The 25,820-nt window shown below is 38.8% G+C and overlaps 1 protein-coding gene across 1 annotated transcript in view; it reads right to left on the bottom strand.

Moving 5' to 3' along the window:
- Nucleotides 1-3,063: 3,063 nt before the first annotated feature.
- Nucleotides 3,064-25,820, bottom strand: part of LOC122806571 (transmembrane domain-containing protein TMIGD3-like) — a 270,705-nt gene continuing 247,948 nt past the window's right edge. The window contains exon 6 of the mRNA XM_044077108.1: nt 3,064-3,635. Within this exon, the coding sequence (XP_043933043.1) occupies nt 3,483-3,635 (153 nt within the window). The 3' untranslated portion in view covers nt 3,064-3,482. The remainder of the gene's footprint in view (nt 3,636-25,820) is intronic.

Raw genomic sequence — 25,820 nt, 5'->3', positions numbered from 1 at the left:
ATACCATGGGAGTACCATTATGCTACCACAGCTTGATTATGTTTTTTATTACAGTAGCACTAGTCTATCATTTTCAGGATTTCAGCCAGGCTAAGCATAGTGGCACACCATGCAAACAAGCTGTGCGGCACTTAAACTTCAGATTTATTTCATGAAAAAAAAATTACTTTTTTTATTTTTTTATTTCTTTCCTCTTGCCCTATTGCTTCCATGCATGTAGGGCAAGAGTGCATACATTTGGGGGTATGCATTTGAAGGCTGCGGCCTTCTAGGTGTTTATGGTTTTTATTTTTTTTCAGTGTCTAGAGATACTGAAATGTTAGCTATTCACATTTCAGTGTCTGCAGACACTCGTTTACTATATAATATTAGTGCCAGGCTCTAATATTATATAGTTTGACACTCATCTGTATCAGAATGTGCTGTATGGTACTTTCAGAGTGAAGGGGGCATGTTTCAGGTGCAGGTACTGCTGACACACACCCCTGCACTCGCTCCTGCTTCATGTCCATTTAGTTTAGATAGCAGTGCACCTTCATGCATATACAAGGCACGATGCTATTCTAAATGGACACAAAGCACTCCACGCGAGAATAGCCTTATTCTTGCACAGAGCTTCGTAAATCCAGGGAAAGATGTGTACATTTTGTATGGTGATTGTGATACAGTGGGGTTAGGAAATTAACTTTTCCCCACTGTGACGCAATCTCGGGGTTGGTATATTTAATTTATGGGGGTTGTGGGGGGTGCAGGTGGGCTTTGCAGAAATGAAATAAAAGTATGTTTGGTAGTTTGGTGTAGTTATATGTGGAGGACATGTTATTTTTATGTGATTTGTAGTGTTAGATATTCTGATGCACATTTCCAATGTTATAAAATTTGATGTTATGGGGTTTAGATGTTTTGTGAGATTTGATGGCTCAGAAACAAAAAGACAATTGTTCCTGTTTAAAAGAATAATATTCTTAGATATCACTGACACCAGCTGTGTGACTGAATGGATGTAAATGACTCTCAGATAAAATTCAAAAAGGTATATAATTCATACTCCAGTTACATTTTAAATATTATATTTATAACTAATTTGCACTGGTAATTACATTTCTCGCTATCAAAAATTTAACATAATCCTTCAAATGCCACTATGAGAAATATGTATCACATTAAATACATAGTTAAATTAGGATATATGTATAGTTAAAGTACAGTAAAAATATCAATTCTAAGTTGAAACACTATAAATAAAATTGTATATAAGTTGCATAACACAATCTGATGAAGAATAATACAAATCTCAATGTAATGTTCTGCAGCAATTCAACATGTACATGTTCTAATTTTTGAATACTTATGTGAATAAATTCCAAAGAAATGGAAGATAAATGCATATTTATTCATCTTAATTTAGACCTGCTTATATAATAATGCACACACACACACACACACACACACACATGTGTGTGTGTGTGTGTGTGTGTGTGTGTGTGTGTGTGTGAGTATATCTTTGTATCATTTGTTAGACTCGGTATGTGCATAACAGTTATGAACAAACCTAAGTGAAAAATTCAATTACTGATTTAAAAAAATATAACATTAATTTCGTCTGCAATTACAGTATGAGGCAACATGATTTAATTAAATGCTTATAAACCCAGTTCTACAACGGAAATAATCCAGAATGCCACAGTTTAGTTTCACAAGGACTGTTACACAAATATACTTGTAATTATAATACTGATTTCACCGGGAAAAAAATGTTTGTCTGAGACTTTTAAAGGGACAATTAAAACTTTGATCAGTTTTTGTTTTCAGCGGTATACTGAGCTAAACATAATAGCTTGCTATAACACAAAACCGTTTATAATAATTATTTAATTTTCAATTAATTTACCTCCCTCTTTTCTTTCTTTCTTTTCTGTTCTCTGCATAGATGAATATATAACATTTAAAGCATTGTACCTTTGTGTAACATATCTGAGGTCTTTTATTTATAAGGAGATCAAGTGCCATTTTACACTTTATGATTATGTATACACTGAAGAATTAGGGATACTAAACTGGTAAGTACCATATCATCAGCAGCAACGTTTGAATGAATTATGTTGCAATCAATGCAGTTCCTTATGGACTGTGATAGTACAGCAAATATCATGTAGAGGTGTCTCTATAAAAATAATTCAGATAGGTAAGAAATGACTAGTTAGAAGTCTTTACCTTTTCCCTCAAACTTTCCATTATATCTATTTTAAACTATGAGCAACATTTGTTGGAAATGGAAAAGGTTCATTGTATTTTCTGCATCCCTGCAATCTGTTTGACCACTTTTTTCATATTTTCAGTCAGGCAACTATTATTTTGTAAATCCCTTTAAAAGAAAATGTTTTAATTATAAGTACATTTTAAATGATTCTATAACTTTTCCTTCATGTATCATTGCAGATTTTTCCATACCAGTATATTCCTGATTACAAGTTACTGACTTAATGTCTAACTGAATGTGCATTGCAAAACTTTGGGCCTTCATCCAATGTAACGCTTATTAATTGTCCATCAAGAAACAGGGCCAGACTGGTGAACTTTATAGCCCGATATCTTATTCTCACAGTTAATTGCATTTATGAATGTTGGTGTTACAGCATTAATGTCACACTACTTCCTTAGAGTAATTGTTAAGTCACAGAAGTGCTCTCTTCAGAATGATGCCTATGAAACAGAATGTGTTATCAAACTAAGGTGCTAAGATAGTTCCACTGCCCAGCCTTGCAGATTGAAGCAAAAGTCTATACTTTCTATCCTGTATGTGGTGACTGCAGGAGCTGTATAACACAGTGCTCAATGCAGCATAGTTCATTCAATCATCTTTGAAACTCTGAGCAAATCATTTAACTAGATGGACTTCCCAGACTAAGTCCAAAAAATATCTGTGTGGATCAGTGCTGTGTCCTGATATTAAATAAATAAAAAAATAACATAAAATGAATGGTTTGCTTCCACACTTGATTGTAATGGATAATTAAATGGTTAAAGTTTCTACAAATTTTCTTTCATACAAAACACAGCAAATGTTTATATACCATATATTTTGTACTATGTCAAAAAAGGACAGTGAGCATCAGTTCTCTTGCCAGGAAAGCAAATACATAACTATAAAGTTTGTTTAAGAACTACATTTTACATTACCATAGTTATGTTAATGCAGATTAACTTTGCCTTTGTTACTATACTTTGTTTTAAAAGCAATATAAGTTTCTACAACAAAGAGAACAGAAGGTTTACAACTTAAGTCAATGCTAAATGTTAGCTTATGTTAAAGATTTAATGGCCTTCTTTCAACATTTCAGTTTTCATCTTAATGGTTCTGCTGTTTGATTTTCCATGTGAAATAAACCGCAGGTTTTTTTAATAAATGCATTGCTGTTACTGATGAAAATAATAGTAAAAATTACATTAATTATGGAAATAAATACTGCAAACAAGAATTATTAAAACTTTATGTCAGAATACTCTACAGATTGGCTGGAAAAAATTTCTTGATTAACTGTATTTGTTGTAGGTTTTAGCACTGCTTCCATATATATCACTTCTTTCTGTTTCTGGTCAGTAGTCTGAATGTCAGAAGACATGTCCTTTGAATTCTGAAAGGTCAACAAAATAAATTTATTGGTTTTGCATTTCTTACATGTACTTATATATGGATTATACAATAGAAATGTGTCTCACAATAAGTAGCCAGCTCGTGAGCAACATTAAATACATAATTTCAGTAACATTAATAAAATAATAAGTAAACGATAGTATTCCCCAAGACATAAATTTGTATTTTTGGTTTTGTTTTTGTGAATCTTTCAGCCCTGTTCATAAATGCAGCTCTGCACTGGAGCATGCCGTTACATCAACAGTGACCATTTCCTAGAGTCAATGTTCACACCACCAGGTACTGGAGCATGTGATGACTCACAGAGCTTTGTACACAGTGGAGTAAGACTACTGTGTAAGCTTTATACTCGATGCATGGAGTACATATGCAGACTGCAGCCTTCTGCTCATATGTTATTTAGGAAGGCAATACCACTGGCGTGATATCTAGTTCCAACAGTGTAAGCAGTGGAGTTACTGCTAGGTAAAATGCAGTGAAGCTCTGCATGCTGGTGCAGCGATTCCCCCTCTCCTGGTAATAAATTCTACAGCGTATCAGTGTTGTGAAAACAAAACATCATTCTACATGAAAAAACACCTCCCCAATACATCTAGTACATGGTAGGTAAATCCCCAGAGGAAACAGTGTCCCCTACCTCAGACACCCTTGTCTCACTCCAACACAATGATGTTATTGTGCTCCCACCAATGGTAGCTTGTACAGCTCCAGCTCTCCTCATCACGATTATGTTAATGCTTGTATAGCACCAGCTCTCCTCATTAACATATTACGTTAATGTTTGCAGAGCATCAGTCCTTCTCAATATTATTGATTTATTTGTTTATTTTATTTTTATTTTTAGATTTATTTACTGTGAAAGTCAACTGAGCCAACACAAATTTAATAATAAAATATTTAATAATAAATAAAAACACAAGACAATACTTATTACTTCAACACAATGACATTACAGAGTTCAGAAATCACAGGAAATGCTTTAAAACAATATTGAAGGATAATATAACATAAATATAGAAAACAGTTAGACTAATCTGGCTATATTCCTATCTATCTCTAAGAGAAATCACTGTTCTAAATACTACTTACATACAGAGCAAGCAAGTGCTGGTGAGTGGATGTTCTTACTAGATCCAAGATAAGATACAAAATGCTGTGCTTTCTTTCTGAGATAGCCCTTAAATTGATAATACACCTTACTGCTGAGTCATGTCAGATTACATAATTCTTGACACCTCTGCTGAAGTTTCCCAGGCTCACATAACTCAACATTTAGCATATATTTGTAATCTTGCACCTGCCAGGAAGTCACAGCAATAAAGAACACGTTACATGTAAAATCTAGTAATTATTCTTTCTTAAAACAATAGAAAGAATCTCCTAGCCCAGCTATCATGTCTCCATGCTTGAGATCAAACACAGTTGCAAAATTCTTTACTTAACAGCTTTCTTCCAGCAGGGTGCACTGTGGTTACATTTTTGAAGCTCAGTACAACATATAGTTTAATCCTAACACATAGTTTTCTTTACATTTGTAAAACAAGCCTGTGGATTATATTAATATTTACAATAACAGAATTATCTATAAAATTCTATCTGGTTAGGCTGGCAGCCCTCAGTTTTTTACATCCCCCCCTCCCGAGAACTCAAGCTAGTTTTTCAAGTTTCCCTTGAGAAATGTCGCTTGAGAGGGATGAGTCTGTCTGTGTATATCTTACCGCATTCCCTGTCTTGAGACCCCATCTGCGTTGGCATTGCTAATCCCACTGTGGTACTGCACCAGTATATCATATTGCAACCCAAGGCTCCACTTGAGTAACTTGGCATTTTGCTGGCTGGCTCGATGCAACCATGTTAGGGGATTGTGATCTGTAACTGCAGTGAATTTCCTTCCATACAGATAAGGCTGACATTTCTGCAGTGCCCACATTATGGCTAGACATTCCGTTTCTACAGCTGCATAGCATTCCTCCCTGGGTTGAAGCCAACGACTGAGATAAACCACTGGATGCTCTTCTCCATCTGAAGAAATCTGGCTAAGTACAGCCCCCACCCCATGGTTCAAAGCATCCACCTGCACAACAAATTATTTGCTGTAATCTGGACTGGCTAACACAGGGGGTCCTCCCAAAGCTTCTTTAAGCTTCTGAAATGCCTGCTCACATGCTATGGTCCACACTACCTTATCTGGCCTGTTTTTCTTGTCAGGTCTGTGAGGGGAGCAGTTATGGTACTATAACTGGGGATGAACTTTCTGTAGTAACCTGCTGTCACTAAGAATGTCCTTGCCTGCTTTTTGATAACAGGTACTGGCCATGCCTGAATGGCTTCCACGTTAGCTGGTTGTGGCCTGATCTTACCAGCCCCACTCTATGTCCCAGGTAAGAGAACTCTGTCATACCCACCTGACATTTGCTGTGTGTGATGGTCAACCCAGCCCTCTGTAGTCTGCCCAGCACCTCCTTGACATGCTGAAGGTGCTCTTGCCAAGAATGTCTGTAGATGGCAATATCACCTAGGTAAGCAAAGCCAAACACTCCTGCTTCTGCTAGGAAATTATCTACTAGCCTCTGGAAAGTCACTGGGACATTTTTCATCCCAAAGACCATCTTTATGAACTCATACAAGCCAAAAGGAGTCACAAAGAGTGACCTCTCTCTAGCACCGGGAGTCAAGGCCACCTGCCAATAATCATTGGTAAGATCAATGGTGGTAAGATACTTAGCCCCACCCAGCTGCTCTAGGGATTCAGCTGTCCTAGGCATGGGGTAAGCATCTGACTCTGTGTGACTATTTATTTTCCTGTAGTCCACACAGAACCTAGTGCTGCCATCCTTCTTTGCTACCAGCACCACTGTGGTGGCCGAGGGACTGTTGGACTCTTGAATTACCCCTAGTTCCAACATTTCCTGTATCGCTTCCCTCAGAATCTGTTACCCTGTAAGAGGCCTGCCTAAGAGACCTTTGGGGTCCTGTACCCACCTGGTGCTGCAGCAGGTGGGTGCACCCTGGTTTCCAAGTAAACATGTCCCCAAACTCCTGTAACGATTTCTTAAACCTGGGTAGGAGATAGCTGCTGGGACATTGCTATCCCTTCCACTGAGCCTCACTGAGGAGATCAGTCACCAGATCTCCCTCAGACTCCTCCTGCAATCCACTGCAAATACTCAGCACAAGCACCTCCCTATCAAGGTAAGGTTTCATCATGTTAACATGGTACAATTTGTGCCCCTGCCTTCTGCCTAGCAGTTCCACCATGTAGTTAACCTCACTGACATTTCATGCCACCTATAGGGTCCCTCCCATGCTTCCTGCAGCTTGTTGTGTCTGACAGGAATGAGAACCATTACCTGCTGTTCTACAGTATACTCTCTAGCTTGAGCATTCCTGTCATACCAGACCTTTTTCTGCTGTTAGATTTCTGCCAGGTTTTCCTGGGCCAAGCCCATGAGTTCCTTGAGCCTTGGCCTGAGGTTTAGGACATATGCCACAACAGACTCCTTGTGAGATTCACACTCACCCTCCCACTCATCTTGAATGAAATCTAGAGGTCCCCTCACCCTATGCCCATACAGCAACTCAAATGGTGAAAACCCTGTGGATTACTGGGTGACCTCTCTGTAAGCATACAACAGATGGAGCAAATATTTATCCCACTCCCTCTTAAACTGGTCTGTAAATGTCCATAGCATGGACTTGAGTGTAGAGTTTAACCTCTCAATAAGACCATTAACCTGGGGATGGTAGGGGGTGGTCTTTAGGTGCTTCACTACACATTACTTTCAGAAACAAGCCAGCAGGTCTGACATGAAATTGGCACCTCTGTCAGTCAGTATTTATTTTGGGAAACCTACCCTGCTGAAAATCTCTAACAAAGCATTTGCCACCTGTTCTGTCTCAATGGACGATAAAGCCACTGCCTCAGTGTATCTTGTAGCATAATCTTCTACCACTGGGATATACCTTTTCCCTGTGAAACTTGGGGTACTCATTGTCCCCACAATATCCATAGCTACCCTCTGAAATGGCTCCTCAATCACAGGCAAAAGCATCAAAAGAGCTCACACCTTGTCTCCTGTCTTGCCTACCTTTAGGCACTGCTCACAGGTCCTGCAGTACTGTGTTACATCTCTAGAAATCCCAAGCCAATAAAAGTTCTGCATGATATGTCTCTTTGTACGTTTTATGCCCATATGACCTGCAAAGGGAATATCAAGGGCTATGGCTAGAATTGCCAGATGGTAGGCTCTAGGCACTACCAATTGCTGTATTTTCTCACCCTCTAGCCCTACCTCAGTGGTCCATTCTTTATACAGTAACAATTTGATTTGATTTGACACTTATATGCTCAGCCACATCAATATCTGAACTTCACTCCCTTGCCCAAAAGGTCTTTAACACAGTTGAACTATGGTTTACTCAGTGCTGTCTCCTTCTAAACCCCCCCAAAACTAAACTCCTCCTTTTCACTCCTACTTGTAAGTACCCCCCAAAAGACTTCACAGTAACATCCAATAACAATACTCCTATATTCCCAGACCCAACTACCAAACTACTTTGTATCACCATAGATAACCTTAACTTTGATACCCATATTAATAATACCTTAAAATCTGTTAATAAAAAACTGGGCTCTCTCTACAGGATCAAACCCTTTCTCTCTCCTGCAGCAAGAATAACTATTGCTCACACTCATCTAATTTCTACTCTCCTCTATGCCTCACCCATATACACTAATCCTAATAAAAACAACCTTAATAAAATGGAAAATGCCTACAATAGCATAGCTAGATTTGCTACAGGTAAACCTTTTAGAACCCACCACTTTACTAACCTGACGCAACTAGGATGGCTTGAATTACAAAATCAGCTTAAATTCCACCAACTTATTATTGCCCACAAAACCCTTTACCATCCTTCCAATACCCCTCTACTATCTACACTCATTATCCCCTACAACAATCTAAAGAACTTATGCTCATCACATAGACTTCTAGCAAATATTTGTAAGTCAAACAACAGGGCTGGAGACTCACTTTTCTCTAATGCTGTTGGAAAATCCTGGAACCTTCTTCCTAGTGAACTTTCCTCAGTTTCCTCTATATCACTCTTTAAAAACAAACTGAAACTTTTTCTCAGAACACACTGGTTGTGCCTCTGTACCAAACCTGACTGATCTACCACCTTTCTTACTTGGATCTACCTACTCTCTTCTTCTCAATTATTCTTGTTCCTTTTCTTAGACTGACCTTGACCTTTCTAAATTTTTTTACTTACATCCTCTTAATTTCTTTAAGCAGACTAGTTATTAACTTTTATACTGATTATTACAGCTCCTACTTTTTGTTTTCCTTCTCTATGTCAACCTGTTTACCAACATATTATCTAACTCAGCTGCTATCTTTTTATATGTTGTATTGCAACTACATTTGTTGTATTGCAACTATATTTGCTTTGTATTAATATATTTGTATATTTAGCACTATTCTATGAACAAACGACCACTGTGATTACTCCCTGTTTTTTTCTCTTGCAATGTTTAACATACAAATTAATCTTTGTATAATGTGATTATATTTTTACTTCCTCGGAGCTTATCTCCCCGGGCCTCTACTGAAAATGGACATATATCCAGTTAGACTAGCCGGGTCAACAAATGTAAAATAAAATAAATAAATAAAATAAATTTGTCTCAGTATACAAATTCCCCCTTCCCTTGAGGATCAGGTACCTGTACCTCACTAGCTACCTGCCTCAAGTCTTGTACTGTAGGGTCTAAGAGCTGAGCCTGTCTCAACTCTCTCTTTGTAACCCTGCCCAGCTCCCCTTCCACAGGAAGTCTGGCATCCTCTGACAGCGGTGCCTCATTGTCAGACTGGGTACTACTACTCACCTCGACCCTTGCTGTCACTCCATCCAAGGGAACATCAGTACCCACAAGCAGATGTGGTTCACTTTTAGTCTCACTGCTACAAAGTAGCTCCCTCCCTGAAGTAACCACCTCACCAGTCCTGGCTGCAAGTGTGTGGTCTGTCTGGGTCTCCCCCAGGCTACCAGACCCACATGTTTGTCTCCAAGCCTTACTGCATGTAACTGTATGAGCAGATGGCACTGCATTATCAAAATCTTTCCTTATCAGGACATCTGCAGGTATATCCTCAAACACACCTACTTGCTGGATTCCTTTTCCACCTCCCACTCAAGGTGAATCCTAGCCAAAGGTATTTGGAATGGGGTCCTCCCTAAAGCTCTGACTGCAATAAAGTGTCCAGGCAAGTAGTGATCCTCTGTAACCATTGCAAGCTTCACAATGGTTATGTCAGAGGCTGTGTCTCTCTTAGCAATGGTCTCTTTGACATCTACTACAATAGGATATAACCTCTTGTGATAATTTGATACCCTTGTTGTCTCAAGACAACCTTCTGTTGGCATTTTATCTTTCCCATTTAGTGGCTCCTTCACTTTTTATTCCCCACCTTGCTTCCATGGACATCTAAATGCTACATGGCTATGCACCTGGACTAGTGGCTTCCCCTACTACTGTCAGATTCTGTTGGGGCAGTCTGGGCTGCCCACCATGAGTTCTCTTAGACCCATAAGCAGTTCTGGGTGTCCTCTTCCTGTGCAGGGATGCCCTGCTTGCTAGGTGTAGTTCTCCGTTATTCCCCAACTTATCTGAGGTAGCACATTGTCTATCAGTTAACCAGATCCTCATGTCCTTAGGAAAAGTGCTAAGGGCTTGTTCCCTCACCAAAATGTCTGCCAGCACTTCAGATGTGGTGACCTGACATCCACTCATCCACCTATGAAAATAAGTGCTTAGTTTAGCAACATATTCACGCACACTTTCATCTGCCTTGGTCTATGCTCATGAAACATTTTCCTATAAGCTTCATGTGTTAGCTTAAAACATTCTAGAAAACAATTCTTTACAGCATTATAATTAAAAAAAATCATGATCAGATATTTTGGACAACACAGTTACAGCTTTACCATGGGGTAAGGGGGTCAGGAGCCATACCCAGAGCCTTTGGTCGACATCATACTGTTTACCTACCCTCTCAAACAAATGTATGAAACTATCAAAATTATCCCTTTCTGTAAACTGTGAAAGAAATTTACTGTCCTTTGTTACTTCTGGGGTTCAGTTACTCCCTTCCACATTACCTCCATGACTCTGGTGAAGAGTCAGCATCTCCTTTTCATGTTGCCTCTGCCTCTTCTTCTCCTCAGCTTCCAGGCATAGCAGTTTCTCATCCTCCTCAGCCTGCAGATGTCTCAGTTTCTCTGCTGCTTCAGTTTCCATATGCCTGGCCTCCAACTCAAGTCTCTTTAGCTACAGATGGATTTTTAAGTCCTCTGTAAAAAGGTTGAGCTGTCCATTTTCTGAGAGTTGTACATCTCCACAGCCAGTCTGATCATCTTCCTGGTTTATATTTTCTGATACAGCTAAGACCAAAGCTGCAATCATATTTGCTTTGGTCAGGTTTCCATCAACCAGTCCTTTAGCCTGGCACGTCTCAGTCAACTGGCTCCTTGTCAGCTTACCATACTCCTCTGCTGACATGCTTGCCTACTCTCCCTGACTAAGCTAACAAATAAAATAAAAGAATTGTAATCTGAACTCTGAATGTTCACTGTGTGGCTGATTTAGAGTACAAAAACACATTCAGAGATCACTGCATACAAGATACAGAAATTCAATGTCCACATCACTACAAGCCAATTAATATATGATGTGGCTATCTCGCCACTATCAAACAATTAATATTTGATGTGGATACCTGACTATTTTTCCCCAATAGTATCTTGAGTTTATAAGCTTACTGGCAGCCCTAGTTATTGCTTACTTCCAAGGCAACATCTGACTGATTGTTTGTCTTTACATTCAAAAGTGGTACTGTGACCACTGTGTAGTCCCTCCCTTTCACTTGCCTTTTTCCTGCCCTCTTTACCTGTTGTAAATCTATATCTTTGTCCTGTAGCTAAGGGCACCATATATGAAATATCCCCATGCTGTGCGTTTCCCCTGAGGTAGCGTGCTCGCCAGGTAAGAACTCAACTACAACATATACTACTGTAAATGTTATGTATTTGGTTTTCTTTTTACTTTGTATTAAGCCATTGCCTAATTGAACCCACCCTGGATTACATGATTCATCTGATAAAACATGCTGTACTTTCAACAATAATGTAACTATTTAAAGCAGTTTAATCACTGTTTGCTCCATTTTGTGATACTGACTTTGCATTGTATCATTTATTGCTTACTGAGACTGCATTTCAGCTGCATGTCCCAAAACGGTTTTGATTGGCCCTAGTTGTTGCCTACTCGTATCTGCAAGCAATCATAGTGGTTGATTAGTGTATTTTGTTTGGGAATCTCTACCCCATACCATTTAGAAGGCCTACAATGTTTAAATATGATACAGCTAAAATATCACTGCTTTTGCATTCTAATATGTGTCTATGATGTTACTTTGAGTTGCTTCTATTAAGTCTCTGTCATGAGATCTTAGTTAGTAAGAACAAATCTGTATAATAAAGATTTTCAGACAGTACTGAAACAGAGTTATTACTAGAAGGACTGGATGACTGCTTTTACTATGCAAAGGTGATTTCAGTCCTTATCTTCCTGCTATGTGTTAATCGCGATCTAGGATCCCCTGAAAACTGTGGCTTTTGATCAAGTGTTTTATATACTGTTATTAGATATATTTTTAGAGTAAGTGAACTTTCTGAGTCTCTTTGTCTTGTACTTATTTTCCTCCCTCTTCATTCTTATTTTTCCCTTTTTAGCTTCCTGTCTAGCCATTTTCCAGCTGCAACCCACTCCGAGACTCTGCGTAATAGTCTACTGGCACTGCGGGTCCTTTTTCTACTCAAATAAGGAAAGCCTCCAGCCACTATAAGGAAAACCTAAAGCAAAGTATGCAAACTACCTCTTGCTGTTAGAGCTGCTAGACTGTAGCACTTTAAGCTGATATCTCCTCGTGAACACATTACTAGGAACACCAGCTGTTTCGTAATTCCTTGGGCCGAGACAATTAGACCCTGTCTTTCTAGTGTGCATCCCAGCCCCCCTGGCCTGTTTCTCTAACCTAACTATTTTATTTTCCCCGATAGTATCTTGAGTTTATACACTTACTGGCAGGCCTAGTAATTGCCTACTTCCTGACTGTTTGTCTTTCCATTCAAACACGGTACTTCACCGTCGCTACACCCAGGCTCAGTTCGCTCCCCTCCCACCCCCATATCATTTCCTTTATACCAATCTCATCTAAAAAACCCTCCCCTTACACCTCCCTCCCAGCCACTCCCACATTTATCTTACATCTAACTTTCACCCCTGACAACTTCAAATCCTGATAACACATCACTTCCATCCTACTCATTTCTTACCTCCTCATCTATCCCTCACACATCTTCTCTAACCTCATCCTCAACCTCTCTCTTGTCCACTACCTCTCCACCCATTATGCCTGTCAAAAAACAAACTCTTCTTTTGTTACCTTCCCTACTCTTTCTACACACCCTCGCATCCTATCATTGCCATCTAACACCACCACATTTCTACCCAACTAATTTAAAGGACAATTCTTTCATACAACCCCAGCAATACTTCCCCAAATGCTCATCTATATTTCCTCTAAACACTCCTCTCCCGACAATTAAAGTAGCTCCTTACCATTCTACTTCACTTGATGAAAAAAATAAAGCACCTCCTAATCAAACAATTCCTCTTCCAAAGATTTCTACTTCTGTCAGGTGACATTCAATTTAGCCCTGGTCCCTACCCCACCTCTCCTATCAATAATATTAACCCCCACAACCATACTAGCTACACTCCTTTAAAAAATCAGGTATCTGTCTACTCTCTAAATCTTAGAAGTGTTCTCAACAAAGCTAGTGAATTCCATGCCTGGATGGTCAACTACACCCCTGACATTATAACCCTGACTGAAACATGGTTGAAACCATACAACCAAGATAGTGATATCCTCCCACCTGGAAATAACATCCTTAGACTCAATAAACAAAAGAAAAAAGGTAGTGGAGTGCCCATTGTCTATTCTGACCATCTTACCCCCTCTAGCCCAAACAAACTCCCTCTTTCTCACCTGCTGAACTCCTGATGGCCAACTTTAAACTAAACAATTACACCACTATAACCATAGTGGGTTTCTATATTTTCCCTGGAGACAACATTAACATCATGGAAAACATTCTATCCCACCTTTTTCAAAACATTCATAATGAAACTATCTTTCTTGGGGAAGTAAATATTAACTGGCTTACTCTTCAGGCACCCAACACTACTTCATTCATCAACTTGCACTGCTTTGTGCAACTTATCTCTACACCCACTCATACTAACAAATCTCATCTCCCTAGCTCTCTCTTTGATTGGATTTTAGTCTCCCAATCCCATAATCCTGAGACCCTACCCAATGCCCTAAGTGACTTCACTAAGCCCCACAGATACATAACCCTCCAAACTTTCCTCCTTCTGCCCTGAGACCTTCATAGACTATCTCTCCAGAATAAACTGGTCACATCTAACCTTTTTCCCCCTTAATAAAGCTGCCCATTCTTTCAACTCTACCTTCCTAAGCATCTTAAACTCTCTTGCTCCTCTCTGCACAGTCAGGATCAAATCTAATATATCTCCATGGTTAACAAATCCTACACATAGCCTAATGAAAAACAGAGACAGGATGTGGAAATTGTGGATAAAAAACAAGCTCCCCACTCACTTACAAAAATACAAAGAACTCAGAAACCAGGCCAAAAAAACATATCTACAAAGACAAAATGGACTTTTATATACCAACATCCCCGCAGCCCAAAGGTCAGACCCCCAAAAATTTTGGAACTCCTTAAATCACATATCACATCCTGGAAACCCTTCCTGTCCAAACCCCTTCCCAAATAACTCACCCAAAGAAGCAGCTGGCTTATTCAACACCCACTTTATTGAATCTATATCTAAAATGATTAACTCCTTCCCCACCTCTAATGATGCTAACAACTTTACCAATTCTACTTCTTCACCCTATCCCCCTAACACTTTTCACCCTTAAAACTGTACCTACCACCTATATAAAATCTTTACTCTCCAAACTTAAACCATGTTATTTTTTTGCTGATAATCTACCCCCTTATTTCCTGCAGATTGCAATAAAATCTCTTGCTTTCCCTGTATCTATCTTAATTAATTGCTCCATCTCCAGATCTTATGTCCCATCCTTATGGAAAAAATTCTACGCTTTAGCTATACATAAAGGTGGAAACTCCACTGACATCACTAACTTCACATCAATTGCAATACTGTCTCCTCTCTCAAAAATATTGGAAGAAATGTATCCACAAACAAGTTATGCAATACCTACTTGAGAAAAACTTACTCACACCTACCCAACATGGCTTTCGCTGTAAACATAGTACCACAACTGCACTAATATCTTTCATAAATACTATGTCTCTTTTTCATGATAACAATAAATTAGTTTCCTGCCTATTCCTGACTTCTCCAAGGTCTTTGATACAGTCTCTCATCCTCTTCTGTCCAAACTAACACACCTACATTTCTCTTCTTCTACTATTACCTGGTTTTCTCGCTATCTCTCTGATCATCTGCAATCTGTCAAATGACTCTCAGCTCTATTCCCTCCTCTCCCAGTAAAAATAGAAGTCCCCCAAGGATCTATCCTTAGCCCACTACTTTTTAATATTTTCACTAATTTACTATATACCTCTTGACCCCAGTCATCCCTTATATAATATGCAGATGACTCTACAGTCATCACCATCTTAGACACTCCCTCCAACCTCTACTGTGCTACCCAAGCATCATTTAACTCTGTAGAATCCTGGCTCTCACACAACAAACTAATTCTCAACCCAAAGAAAACTAAACTCTTACTCTTTCTCCCCAAAAACCTAAATAATCTCAAAACAACTTTTACTATTCTGTCCCTCAATAACACATCTATCACTGTTGAATCCAGCACAAAACTATTAGGAGTAACAATTGATGACCAACTAAAGTTTGATTTACATTTGCTTAACTGTATTAAAAAGACACAGCAAAAACTTGGACTCCTTTACCGCAACAAAAGGTTCTTAACAAACAATGCAAAAATAACCCTCTCTCATGCATACCTTCTTCCTACCCTAATGTATAGCTGTCACAGTTTTACTAATCTGAACTCCTCACTCTTAACTAAACTCAAATCAACCTACAACAAGGTAACTAGATTCACTGCACACTATATATATATATATATATATATATATATATATATATATATATATATATATATATATATATGGATCCCCTTTAGATGCCCGAAATCTCACTTCACCGACAAGGAATCCGACGGGCCGAAATCACCGACAACGCAGATGACCGACAAGGTGAGAACCCGACGGATGAGGGATTTAGTGTTAGGGAGCGGACAGGTAAGTGTGCGGTAGTGAGGGACTGTAGTTTTAGGGGCGGGTTAAGTGAGTTAGGTTAGGGTGCAGGTAGGGTGTGTGCGATAGTGACGGACTGTGGGTTTAGGGGTGGGTTAAGTGAGTTAGGGTTAGGGTGCAGGTAGGGTGTGTGTGCGATAGTGACGGACTGTGGGTTTAGGGGTGGGTTAAGTGAGTTAGGGTTAGGGTGCGGGTAGGGTAAGTGTGCGGTTGTGTCGGACCTTAGGGTTAGAGTTTGGGTTACGGTTAGTGCATGTATGGTTGTGTGTATTGTCGGTATTTTGTGTTGTCGGTCTGTTGGTGTCGGTGATTTGTGTTTCGGCATTGTGGCGTTTCGGTTAACTGAAGGGGATCCATATATATATATATATATATATATATATATATATATATATATATATATATATATATATAAAACTCACCACTGTCTTTCTAAAATACGTAGACTGGCTAGAATTACCACACCATCTTCTCTTCTCTCAACTACATATATTTCACTCTGTTTTATACCAACACTCATGCTGCCCTAGCCTTACTCCTATAATCTCTATTAGGTCTCTAAGCAGCTCTTATCAAGACCTGCTACAAATATATAAACCCAAGACCAAAACTGGTTGCAACTTCTGCAGCTTTAAACCTGACTTATCCTGGAACAAGCTCCCCTTAGAAATTAGATCCCTCAAACACCCTAAAAAATTCTAAACAGCTACTAGAGAATACCTAAATATTAACTGGACTTGCCACTGTACCCATCCTCTTTAACTACGTTCCCTTTCATCTAATACTCTTATTACCTCCTCCTATCTCACTAATACATTTCTTCCTGCATACTCTCACTAACCACCTTTCCTTGTGCATTTTATCTAAACTTCCAATCTTTTATCAGCCTTTTAACCTATATTTTTGGCATCACTCTGCCTCTTAACTCCTCATTCATTTTTCTTTCTTCTCTACAGAATCAATATATGCCAAAATGACAACAAATTAGTTTTGTAACATTGCTATTTATCAATAATGTATTGTTTTTCTTTGTACTGGCATTATGTTTACTCTTGTCACTACTTCCCTACCAACTAATTGTGTAAATCTAAACTTACATTGTACATATTCATTGTATAATTATGATTACTTATCTACTTCTTTTTATAAATATTCACTGTATAATTATGATTATGATTGATACTTCTTTTTATAGAAATTGTATTTCACTGTGGAGCTTTTCTCCCCGGGGTCTCTGCTGAAAATGGGCCACTCAGCTCAGTCAAACTAACCTGGTAAACAAATGTAAAACAAAATAAATAATTAAATATCCCACCACTGCCAAACAATTAACATGTGATGCCCGTGCACTGGCCCACTAATCAAGGAGCCTCACTCCTCACCACTAGCACCAGTGAGGGACGTCCATATCAGGAGGATAATAAGTACACACACAGTAAAGTACAATTTTCCTTAAAAGCACACAGAGATCACAGCCAGTCTGGGAATAGTTTTTCCCTTTCTCTCCAGATCCCCAGTAAGACTGCCCACTGGCACAGCTATAGGGTTCAGATCTCAGCTTAGTGGTCATGCCAAAACCTCCAGCCCCATTCTGTTCAACCAGTGCTTTGTGTCCCTGCCCAAGTAACAGACAGACACACACACACACACACACACACACACACACACACACACACACACACACACACACACACACACACACACACACACACACACACACATTGAGATATGAATTATATACAAACACACAGACATTCCTGGGAAAGGCTGGCATAGGTTCTCCGGCTATGCCCTCTTTTTGCCCAGACTATAAGGTAGTATCAGCTGCCACCAACCACTACTATCAGCTGCTATATAGGCCCTTATCAAAAGGTGTCCAGTTTTATAGTGCAATATTATTATTATCCAATTAGTAAGTGTGACAAACAGAAAGGCTATTGGAGTGGCTTATACAGTATCACCAAATACATGCAAGTACTCTAGAGCTTAAATTATCTATACACAAAACAGCCACAGTTGAAAGGTTTAAAAATATTTAATAATAAATAATAAAAGCCCAAGACAATACTTATTACTTCAACACAATGACATTACAGAGTTCAGAAATCACAGGAAATACTTTAAAACAATATTGTAGGATAGTCTAACATAAATATAGAAAACAGCTAGACTAATCTGGCTATATTCCTATCTATCTCTAAGAGAAATCACTGTTTTAAATACTACTTACATACAGAGCAAGCACATGCTGGTGTGTGGACGTTCTTAATAGATCCAAGACAAAACACAAAATGCTGTGCTTTCTTTCTGAGATAGCTCTTAAACAGATACTACATCTTACTGCTGAGTCATTTCAGATTACATCATTCTTGACACCTCTGCTGAAGTTTCCCTGGCTCACAGAACTCAAAATTTAACACATCTTTGTAATATTGCACCTGCCAGGAAGCCACAGCAATAAAGGACACTTTACATGTAAAATCTAGTAATTATCTCTCTCTCAAAAAATAGAAAGAATTTCCTAGCCCAGACATCCTGTCTCCAAGCTTGAAATCAAACACAGTTTTAAAATTCTTTACTTAACAGCTTTCTTCCAGCAGGGTGCACTGTGATTACATTTTTGAAGCTCACTACCACATATAGTTTAATCATAACATATAGTTCTCTTTGGGCAGCCGTGGTGGTGCAGCGGTTAGCGTTGCTGCCTCACAGCAAGTGGTTCTCCGGTTTGATCCTTGGCTGGGGTGCCTTCTGTGCGGAGTCTGCATGTCCTCCCTGTGGTCATGTGGGTTTCCTCTGGGTGCTCTGGTTTTCTCCTACATCCCAAAGACATGATGTAGGTGAATTGGACATTCTAAAGTGGCCCTTGGCATGAGTGCATGCTTGTGTGTGCCTTCTGTGGAAGGTTGGGCACTGGGCTGGCAAATTGACACTGTAAAACTCCACTGCCAATCATGAGCAGACAGGTGATCTGCTGTGGTGACCCCTAACCAGGAAAAGCCAGAAGAAGAAGATAACATATAGTTCTCTTTACATTTGTAAAACAAGCCTGTGGATTGTATTAATATTTACAATGACATAGAATTATCTACAAAATTCTATCTGGCTGGGCTGGCAGCCCCTCAGTTTTTCACAGGGTGATGTAAAAGTATGCACTACAATAGTATTTAGAAAGAACATTAGGCACATCTAAACTATTAACAAGATCTGAAAACAAATGAAAAAATAAAATGGCATGAAAATAGGAAGTGATTAGCAGACTAGATCAGGCATATGCTGGGGAAAATATGGAGTAACAAATAAGCAGTGTAATTGTAGGAAGAGACATAAGCATTATTTAGAGTAGTACTGTTGAACAAGTGTAATAAATAGACTGGATAAATAGGGGATGGAGAAATAATATAGATGGTGTGTAGTGACAGAGAGGATAAAAAGGAGGGTGGGACTAGGAAGGTAGAGTGGGTTAATATGAAGGCGTGGGGGGCGTATAGATAGTGGAGTATTACTGCTGTCCAGTTCCAGAATACACTAGAATACATAGGGGCTAATAAGAGAGATGGGGGTAAAATGGGGAGAAAGGAGAAGAAGGATAGATCATCCAAGACTAGTACAAGAGCAGAGCCCATTGTTGGTGAGGTGTTCTTTTAGTAGTATTTTAAACTTTAAAGTGCTGGTGGTGTCAATAATTGCTTGGGGTATGGAGTTCCAGATTTTAGATATTTTATTTGATAACAGGGAGTCTCCATAGTAATTGCTGGATTTGATTACTTCTAGAAGAACTTTGCTGTTTGTTCTTAGGGACCTTTTGCTACAGTAGTGGTAAATAAGGTCCTTTAGAACAAGGCAGTTGCTAGGATGGTGAAAAACATAGTGTGAAAATTAATTGGTTGAAGGTTAGTAGATTATGTAGCTCAAGCCATTTTAGTTGGTAAAGTGAGATGCAGTGGTGTGATCTGTAAGGGAAGCCAGTTGCAAATTTTGCTAATTTGTTGTAGCAGGATTCCAGGTTATTTAAGTCTGTTTTTCTAAGATTAGTGTATATAGGAGAGGAGTATAGAAGGGAGGAAATAAATGAGTATTGGCTATCGATTTTCTGGTGGCAATAAAAAATGCTTGACTCTATAGAGTGAACCTAGCTTGATGTGTACTTTTTGACACATAATTAGGTGTTTATCAAATCTAAGACTGTTGTCAATTGTAACACTGAGGAGTTTGGTGTGTTCAACAAGTTTTATTATAGTATTATTAGTGGAGAGGACAGTGAAGGTTGGATGGAGACTGTGTGTTTTGTTACCACTGAAGAGCATGAGTTTAGTTTTGTTAGGGTTAAGGATAAGTTGGGAGGCACAGAGGAATTTTACAATGTCGAGGAAGGCTTTTTGGGGGGTTTGTAGGAGTTCTGGAAAAGAGCGAGCTGAGCATATGAGAGAGGAGTTGTCTGTGTATTGGACTATGTTTGCATGTTTGGTAGCTGAGTGTAATTTGTTGGTGAAAATGATGAAAAGTAGTGGCCCGAGTATTGACCCTTGTGAGACAAGTAGTATAGGGGACAGTTCACGTTACCACTTTACTGCCTGCTGCTGGTCAGATAGAAGGCTATGGAATCAGTGTAGGGATGTTTGGAAAAGGTTTAAGGAGGCTAGCTCATTGAGCAGTTTCTGATGGGAAACAGTGTCAAAGGCTTTTGACATATCAAGAAAAAGATGGATGCAAGGTGGCCAGAATTTCTGATTTAGTTAATTGAGTTGGTAAAACTGGCAATGGCAGTGGTGATGCTATGCTTGGGTCTAAAGCCATTTTGGGATGCAGGTAGGAGGTTATTTTTTAGATAGTCGAGTAGTTGAGAGTGGACTCATATTTCAAGGATTTTTGCTATGGAGAGAGAATGGCAATTGGACAGTAGTTTGTGAAATATATGGAGGTGCCACCCTTGTGCAGAGGGATGATGTAAGAGACTTTCCACAGCTTTGGTTATACTATTCTGTTATAGATCAGTTTGTTAGAATAGATATGGAGTAGGATATGGCAACTGATGCTATTTTGAGAAATTCATTGGGGAGCTGATCAGCTGTAAGTGATAAGGGCTTTAACATAGACAGGAGTTTCTTTATGGTATTGGTTTGGATTGTTTTTTTTTTGAGAAGCTTTTGAGTTCATCTTTTGTGTGTGTAGGTATGGATAGTGGGGAAGCCTTATCAGTTTTACAAGGGATGGGATAGAATTATAGAATTAATAAAGTGAGAGTTGAACTGGGATGCAATGTTTATAGTAGTTTCAGTTTAGGATGGAGCTGGGGTTGTGCTATGCCCTAGTTTAAGCAAGTTGTTGATAGCTGTCCAAAATTTCTGGGGGTTATTATGATGTTTTGTTGTATAGAGGTGTGGTCAGTTTTTTTCTCCTAATTTGCTGTTTTGTTTTGCAAGATTGCGCAGTTGATGATATTTAAGAAGTAATTACTCATTTTTAGTCTCTTGGGACCACATGTCATCGCTTTGTTTAAGAAGTTTTATGGTGTTATTAGAGAGCCACGGTATATGTTAAAAATTTTTGCAGCTGTTTCTAAGGGGCAAGGCTATCGAGGCTATTTAGGATTTTGATGATTTTTTTGTTGAAATATATTATCATATTATGTAATACTATATAATTATATTATATTATAATATTATCGTATTATATTAATGCTTGTACAGCACCAGCTCTCCTCATTACCATATTAAGTTAATGCTTGTACAGCACCAGTTCTCTTCATTAACATATTATGTTAATGTTTGTACAGCACCAGCTCTCTTCATTACCATATTATAGTAATGCTTGTACAGCACTGGCCCTGTTCATTATCATATTATATTAATTCTTGTACAACACTGGTTCTCATCAATACCATAAAAGGTTGTACAGCACCAGTTCTCATCATCACCATATTATGTTAATGCTTGTACAGCACCAACCCTCCTCGTTATCATATTGTGTTAATTAATTAATTAATTAATTAATTAATTATTGTGGCCCTGTTCGCATGTCTACCGAGTGTGGTGCATGGCTCAGGAAATTACATCAATGTACAATTGTCCTCTACTCTACAGTGTTCAGGTTCAGAAGATGAGTCTTAATACCATGGCAAAAAATTGGGTGACAGTGATAGGAGTTCTCAAAGACCCAGTTGCAAACTGGACAGTCCTACATATAAAGGAGGACAGGGTTCTGATGAATGCTCTGAATCAGGAAGAATTTATTCAGTCAGTGCAGAAACCATTATGCAGAACATTGTAGATTTATACTTCAGTAGGCTACATGTAACATGGTTATCAGAGCTCCACTGAGCAAATATAGTTAAGCTCCATGTAGTTCAACTTAGGAATAGAAGTGGACATCCAAGGTAGTGTGGGGACTAGTTTAGGGTGGACTGAAGGCAGCTGCAAGGACTAGAACAATGAGAGGAAGTGAAGGGGAATGAACAAACAACTTGTGGACAAATTACAGAAACAGTATTCTGAAAGGTATGCATGGAGAGTTTCTAAAAAGGCAGAGCAAGACTTTGGAGGAGACCAAAATTGCTGACCAGAGAAGTCAATGTTGTATTCAAGCATAAGTGCAGCATACTCAAATGGTAGACAGATAAAAGGGAGGAAGTGAAAGGCCTGTGTCATACCTATGAAGTACATGACTGAAATAAATATGAAGGAAAATATGGACTGGAGAAGAACCTACTCCACTGTGAAGTAGGGAAGAAATACTTTCAGATACTTTTCAGAAATGTATTATTTATTTATTTCCAGTTTGATGACCTGGGAAGTCCATGGGGCCAAACAGAGCCCATTTTCAGTGGAGGCCAGGGGAGAAAAGCTTTAAAAGCAGTTAACAGAATATACCATAAGTAAAGTATAGAATATACAGTATACAAAAGCATAAATTTAAAATACAAATACAAAATCAGTGAGTATACATTTAAAAACACAAATGTTAAAATATAGATAAAGTCAAAAGTAATACAGATAATATAATTAAAATTACAAGTCATAAAGTGCTTATACAAGTTTAGTGTTTGTTTTAACAATAATGTTAATGATCAGAGGTGATAGTAGATGAGCTTGAAGGGAGGTTTGAAAGAGACAATAGTATAATTTAGGTGGTAAGGGAGAAGGAACAATCTCAGTCTGAGGTAAGGTAAGAATGGAAAAGTGATTTGAAATTAGTGTGGTTGTGAGTACAGTGGAGGGAGGGGGGATTCCATAGTTTAGCTAAGGAGTGTGATAGAAGTAATTTGCCAGGAGGACAAAGGGGGTTATAGATTTTAAGGAGGTTTTGGTTTTCAGATCTAAGACAATGACTGGGGAGGTAAGGGGTTAAGACAGATTAAAGAGGGGCAGATGGAGGGTTGGAATACAGATTTGTGAGCAGTGGTGAGTTGTTTGAATTTCAGGTGATTAGGAAGCTCAAGCCAGTTTAGGGAGTGGAGGGAATGGCAGTGATGGGTGGAGTATTTGGAACCTGTAGCAAATTTACAGACTTTGTTATAGCAGGCTTCCAGTTTGTTTTTAGGCTAAGTTTGAGATGAGTAAGTAGATGGGCACCATGCATAAGAGAGAGGAGCAGGTAGGAGGAGGCTAGAATATGTCTGGTAGAAATGGTTAGATAGTGATCTTGTCTATACAGCAGACCTATTTTTTGGTGTTTTTTTATATTATTTTGGATGTGGATATCGAATTTTAAATGTTCATCAAGGGTGACTCCGGGTAGTTTAGTGAGGTACAATATTGATTAGAGTGTTATTGTGGCTTTTAATTTTAAAGGAGGTTTTGTATATGGTAAAATTTCTTGAAGGAGATAATATCATGATTTTTGTTTTGTTAGCACTGAGAGCGAGATGGTTGTTTAGCATCCATATCTTGGTATTGGAGAACACTGTTTGGGTTTTTTGAAGGAGTTCAGGGGAAGAGTTTGCTGTACAGATGATTGTGGAATCATCAGCATACTGGATCAGTGCAGCATTATCTATGGATCTGTGAAAGTTATTAATGAAAATATTGAAAAGTAAGGGTCCGAGAACAGAGCCTTGGGGGACACCGGAGGATTGTTGAGAAAGGATGAAGTGGAATTTTTCCATTTAGCAGGTTGTTGTCTATATGGGAGATACCTTGTAAACCAGGTTATGGAAAAAGGAGAGAAACCGAGGGATGAAAGCTGAAATAAGGGTAGAGGATGTGAAACAGTGTCAAAGGCTTTGGAGAGATCTAAGTAAAGGGTGGGTATGATTTTCCCAAAGTTGCAAGCATGATTAATGCTGTCAGGAAGGACAGAAGAGCAATGAGTAGTGCTGTGGCCAGGCATCAAACCATGTTGTGTTGGGGTAAGAAGATGATTTTATATTAGATATGGCAAGAGTTGGTGATGAATTCACTTTTTGAGGATTTTAGAAAGAGGTGAGAGAATAGCTATAGGACAATGTTAGTAGTGTCTGTGTTATTGCCACCTTTGTGGAGAGGGCATGATGAAAGCGTTCTTCCAGAGTTTGGGGACATAGGCTTCTTGGATTGAACTATTGATAATAGTGGAAATAGGGAAGGCAATCCAGTCTGCAGCCATCTTAATGAAGGATGGAGACAGATTATCAAGACTGTAGGAGCAAGGCTTTAATTGAAGGAGGAGTTTTTTATGCTGCTGGTGGGGATAGGTTTAAGAATGAAAGGTGGAGTGTTGAAGGGAAAAGCAGTGGATGGGAAGCTATGAGAGGGAGATAAGATGGGAAAGTTTGCAGTTAGTTTGGCTATGCAGTCAACAAAAAAGGTGTTGAAATTAGATGCAGTTTCATGGTCCTAGGAGTTTGGGTTAGGGCATGGATTGTCTTTTCTACCATGGATTAGAAGGGTAGAAATGCAATTCCAGAACCTTTTGGGGTTAGAATTATGTTTCAATGGGAGTTTGGAGTAATAAGTCTTATGGTCTTTAATTATTAGTTTCTTCACTGAGTTGTTGAGTCATTTGAATTCAATTAGAGAGTTTAACTTATTTTTCTGATATTGCTTCCAACATTTGTCTCTGAGGTGTATTAATTTTCTGGTTTCATTAGATAGCCAGGGAATGGTTTTGGCTTTTATTCTTTTTGTTCTAAGAGGGGCTAGGCTGTTTAGTAAGTCTAGGAAGGTTTTGTTGAAGTAATTAATTGCACTTTCCAGAGGCAGAGTCTTTAAGGGTGACCAATTCATTTTTTTAGACAGTTGGAAAATGAGTGTGGATTGAAGCTGGTGAGATTATGAGTTTGAATTTATTGATGTTGTATTTGGACAGAAGAGGCACACTGGAGGACATAGGCTAGTAGATGGTCACTAAGGGGCTCAGGTGTAATTCTGCTGTTTGAGATTAGGTTGGGATGGGTTGCTAAGATCCAGTCTAGTGTAGTGCCAGGGGAGCCATGTTTACTGGGTCTGATGGGGTAGTTTATTAGCTGGGAGAAGTTAAAGAGATTAAGTGTTTGGCTTGGAGATTGTGAGGAGATGGTGGCCCAGTTGATGTTTACATTGCCAAGGAAGAATATTTCCATTTTGATGGTGGAAGAGAACCATGAGAGAATGTCTTCAAGGATGGAGATGTTATCACCAGGGGGAATGTAGATGGCAGCTATACATAAAAATTTATGTTTGTTGATTTCTTTGGAAGGCTAGGGATAGTTCAGCAGGAGAGAATTTAG

Source organism: Protopterus annectens, chromosome 7.part0 (genome assembly GCF_019279795.1).
Source record: "Protopterus annectens isolate FY-2018-M chromosome 7.part0, PAN1.0, whole genome shotgun sequence".
In the NCBI taxonomy this organism is placed as follows: domain Eukaryota; kingdom Metazoa; phylum Chordata; order Ceratodontiformes; family Protopteridae; genus Protopterus; species Protopterus annectens.
This window is presented reverse-complemented; position numbering and strand designations above follow the sequence as displayed.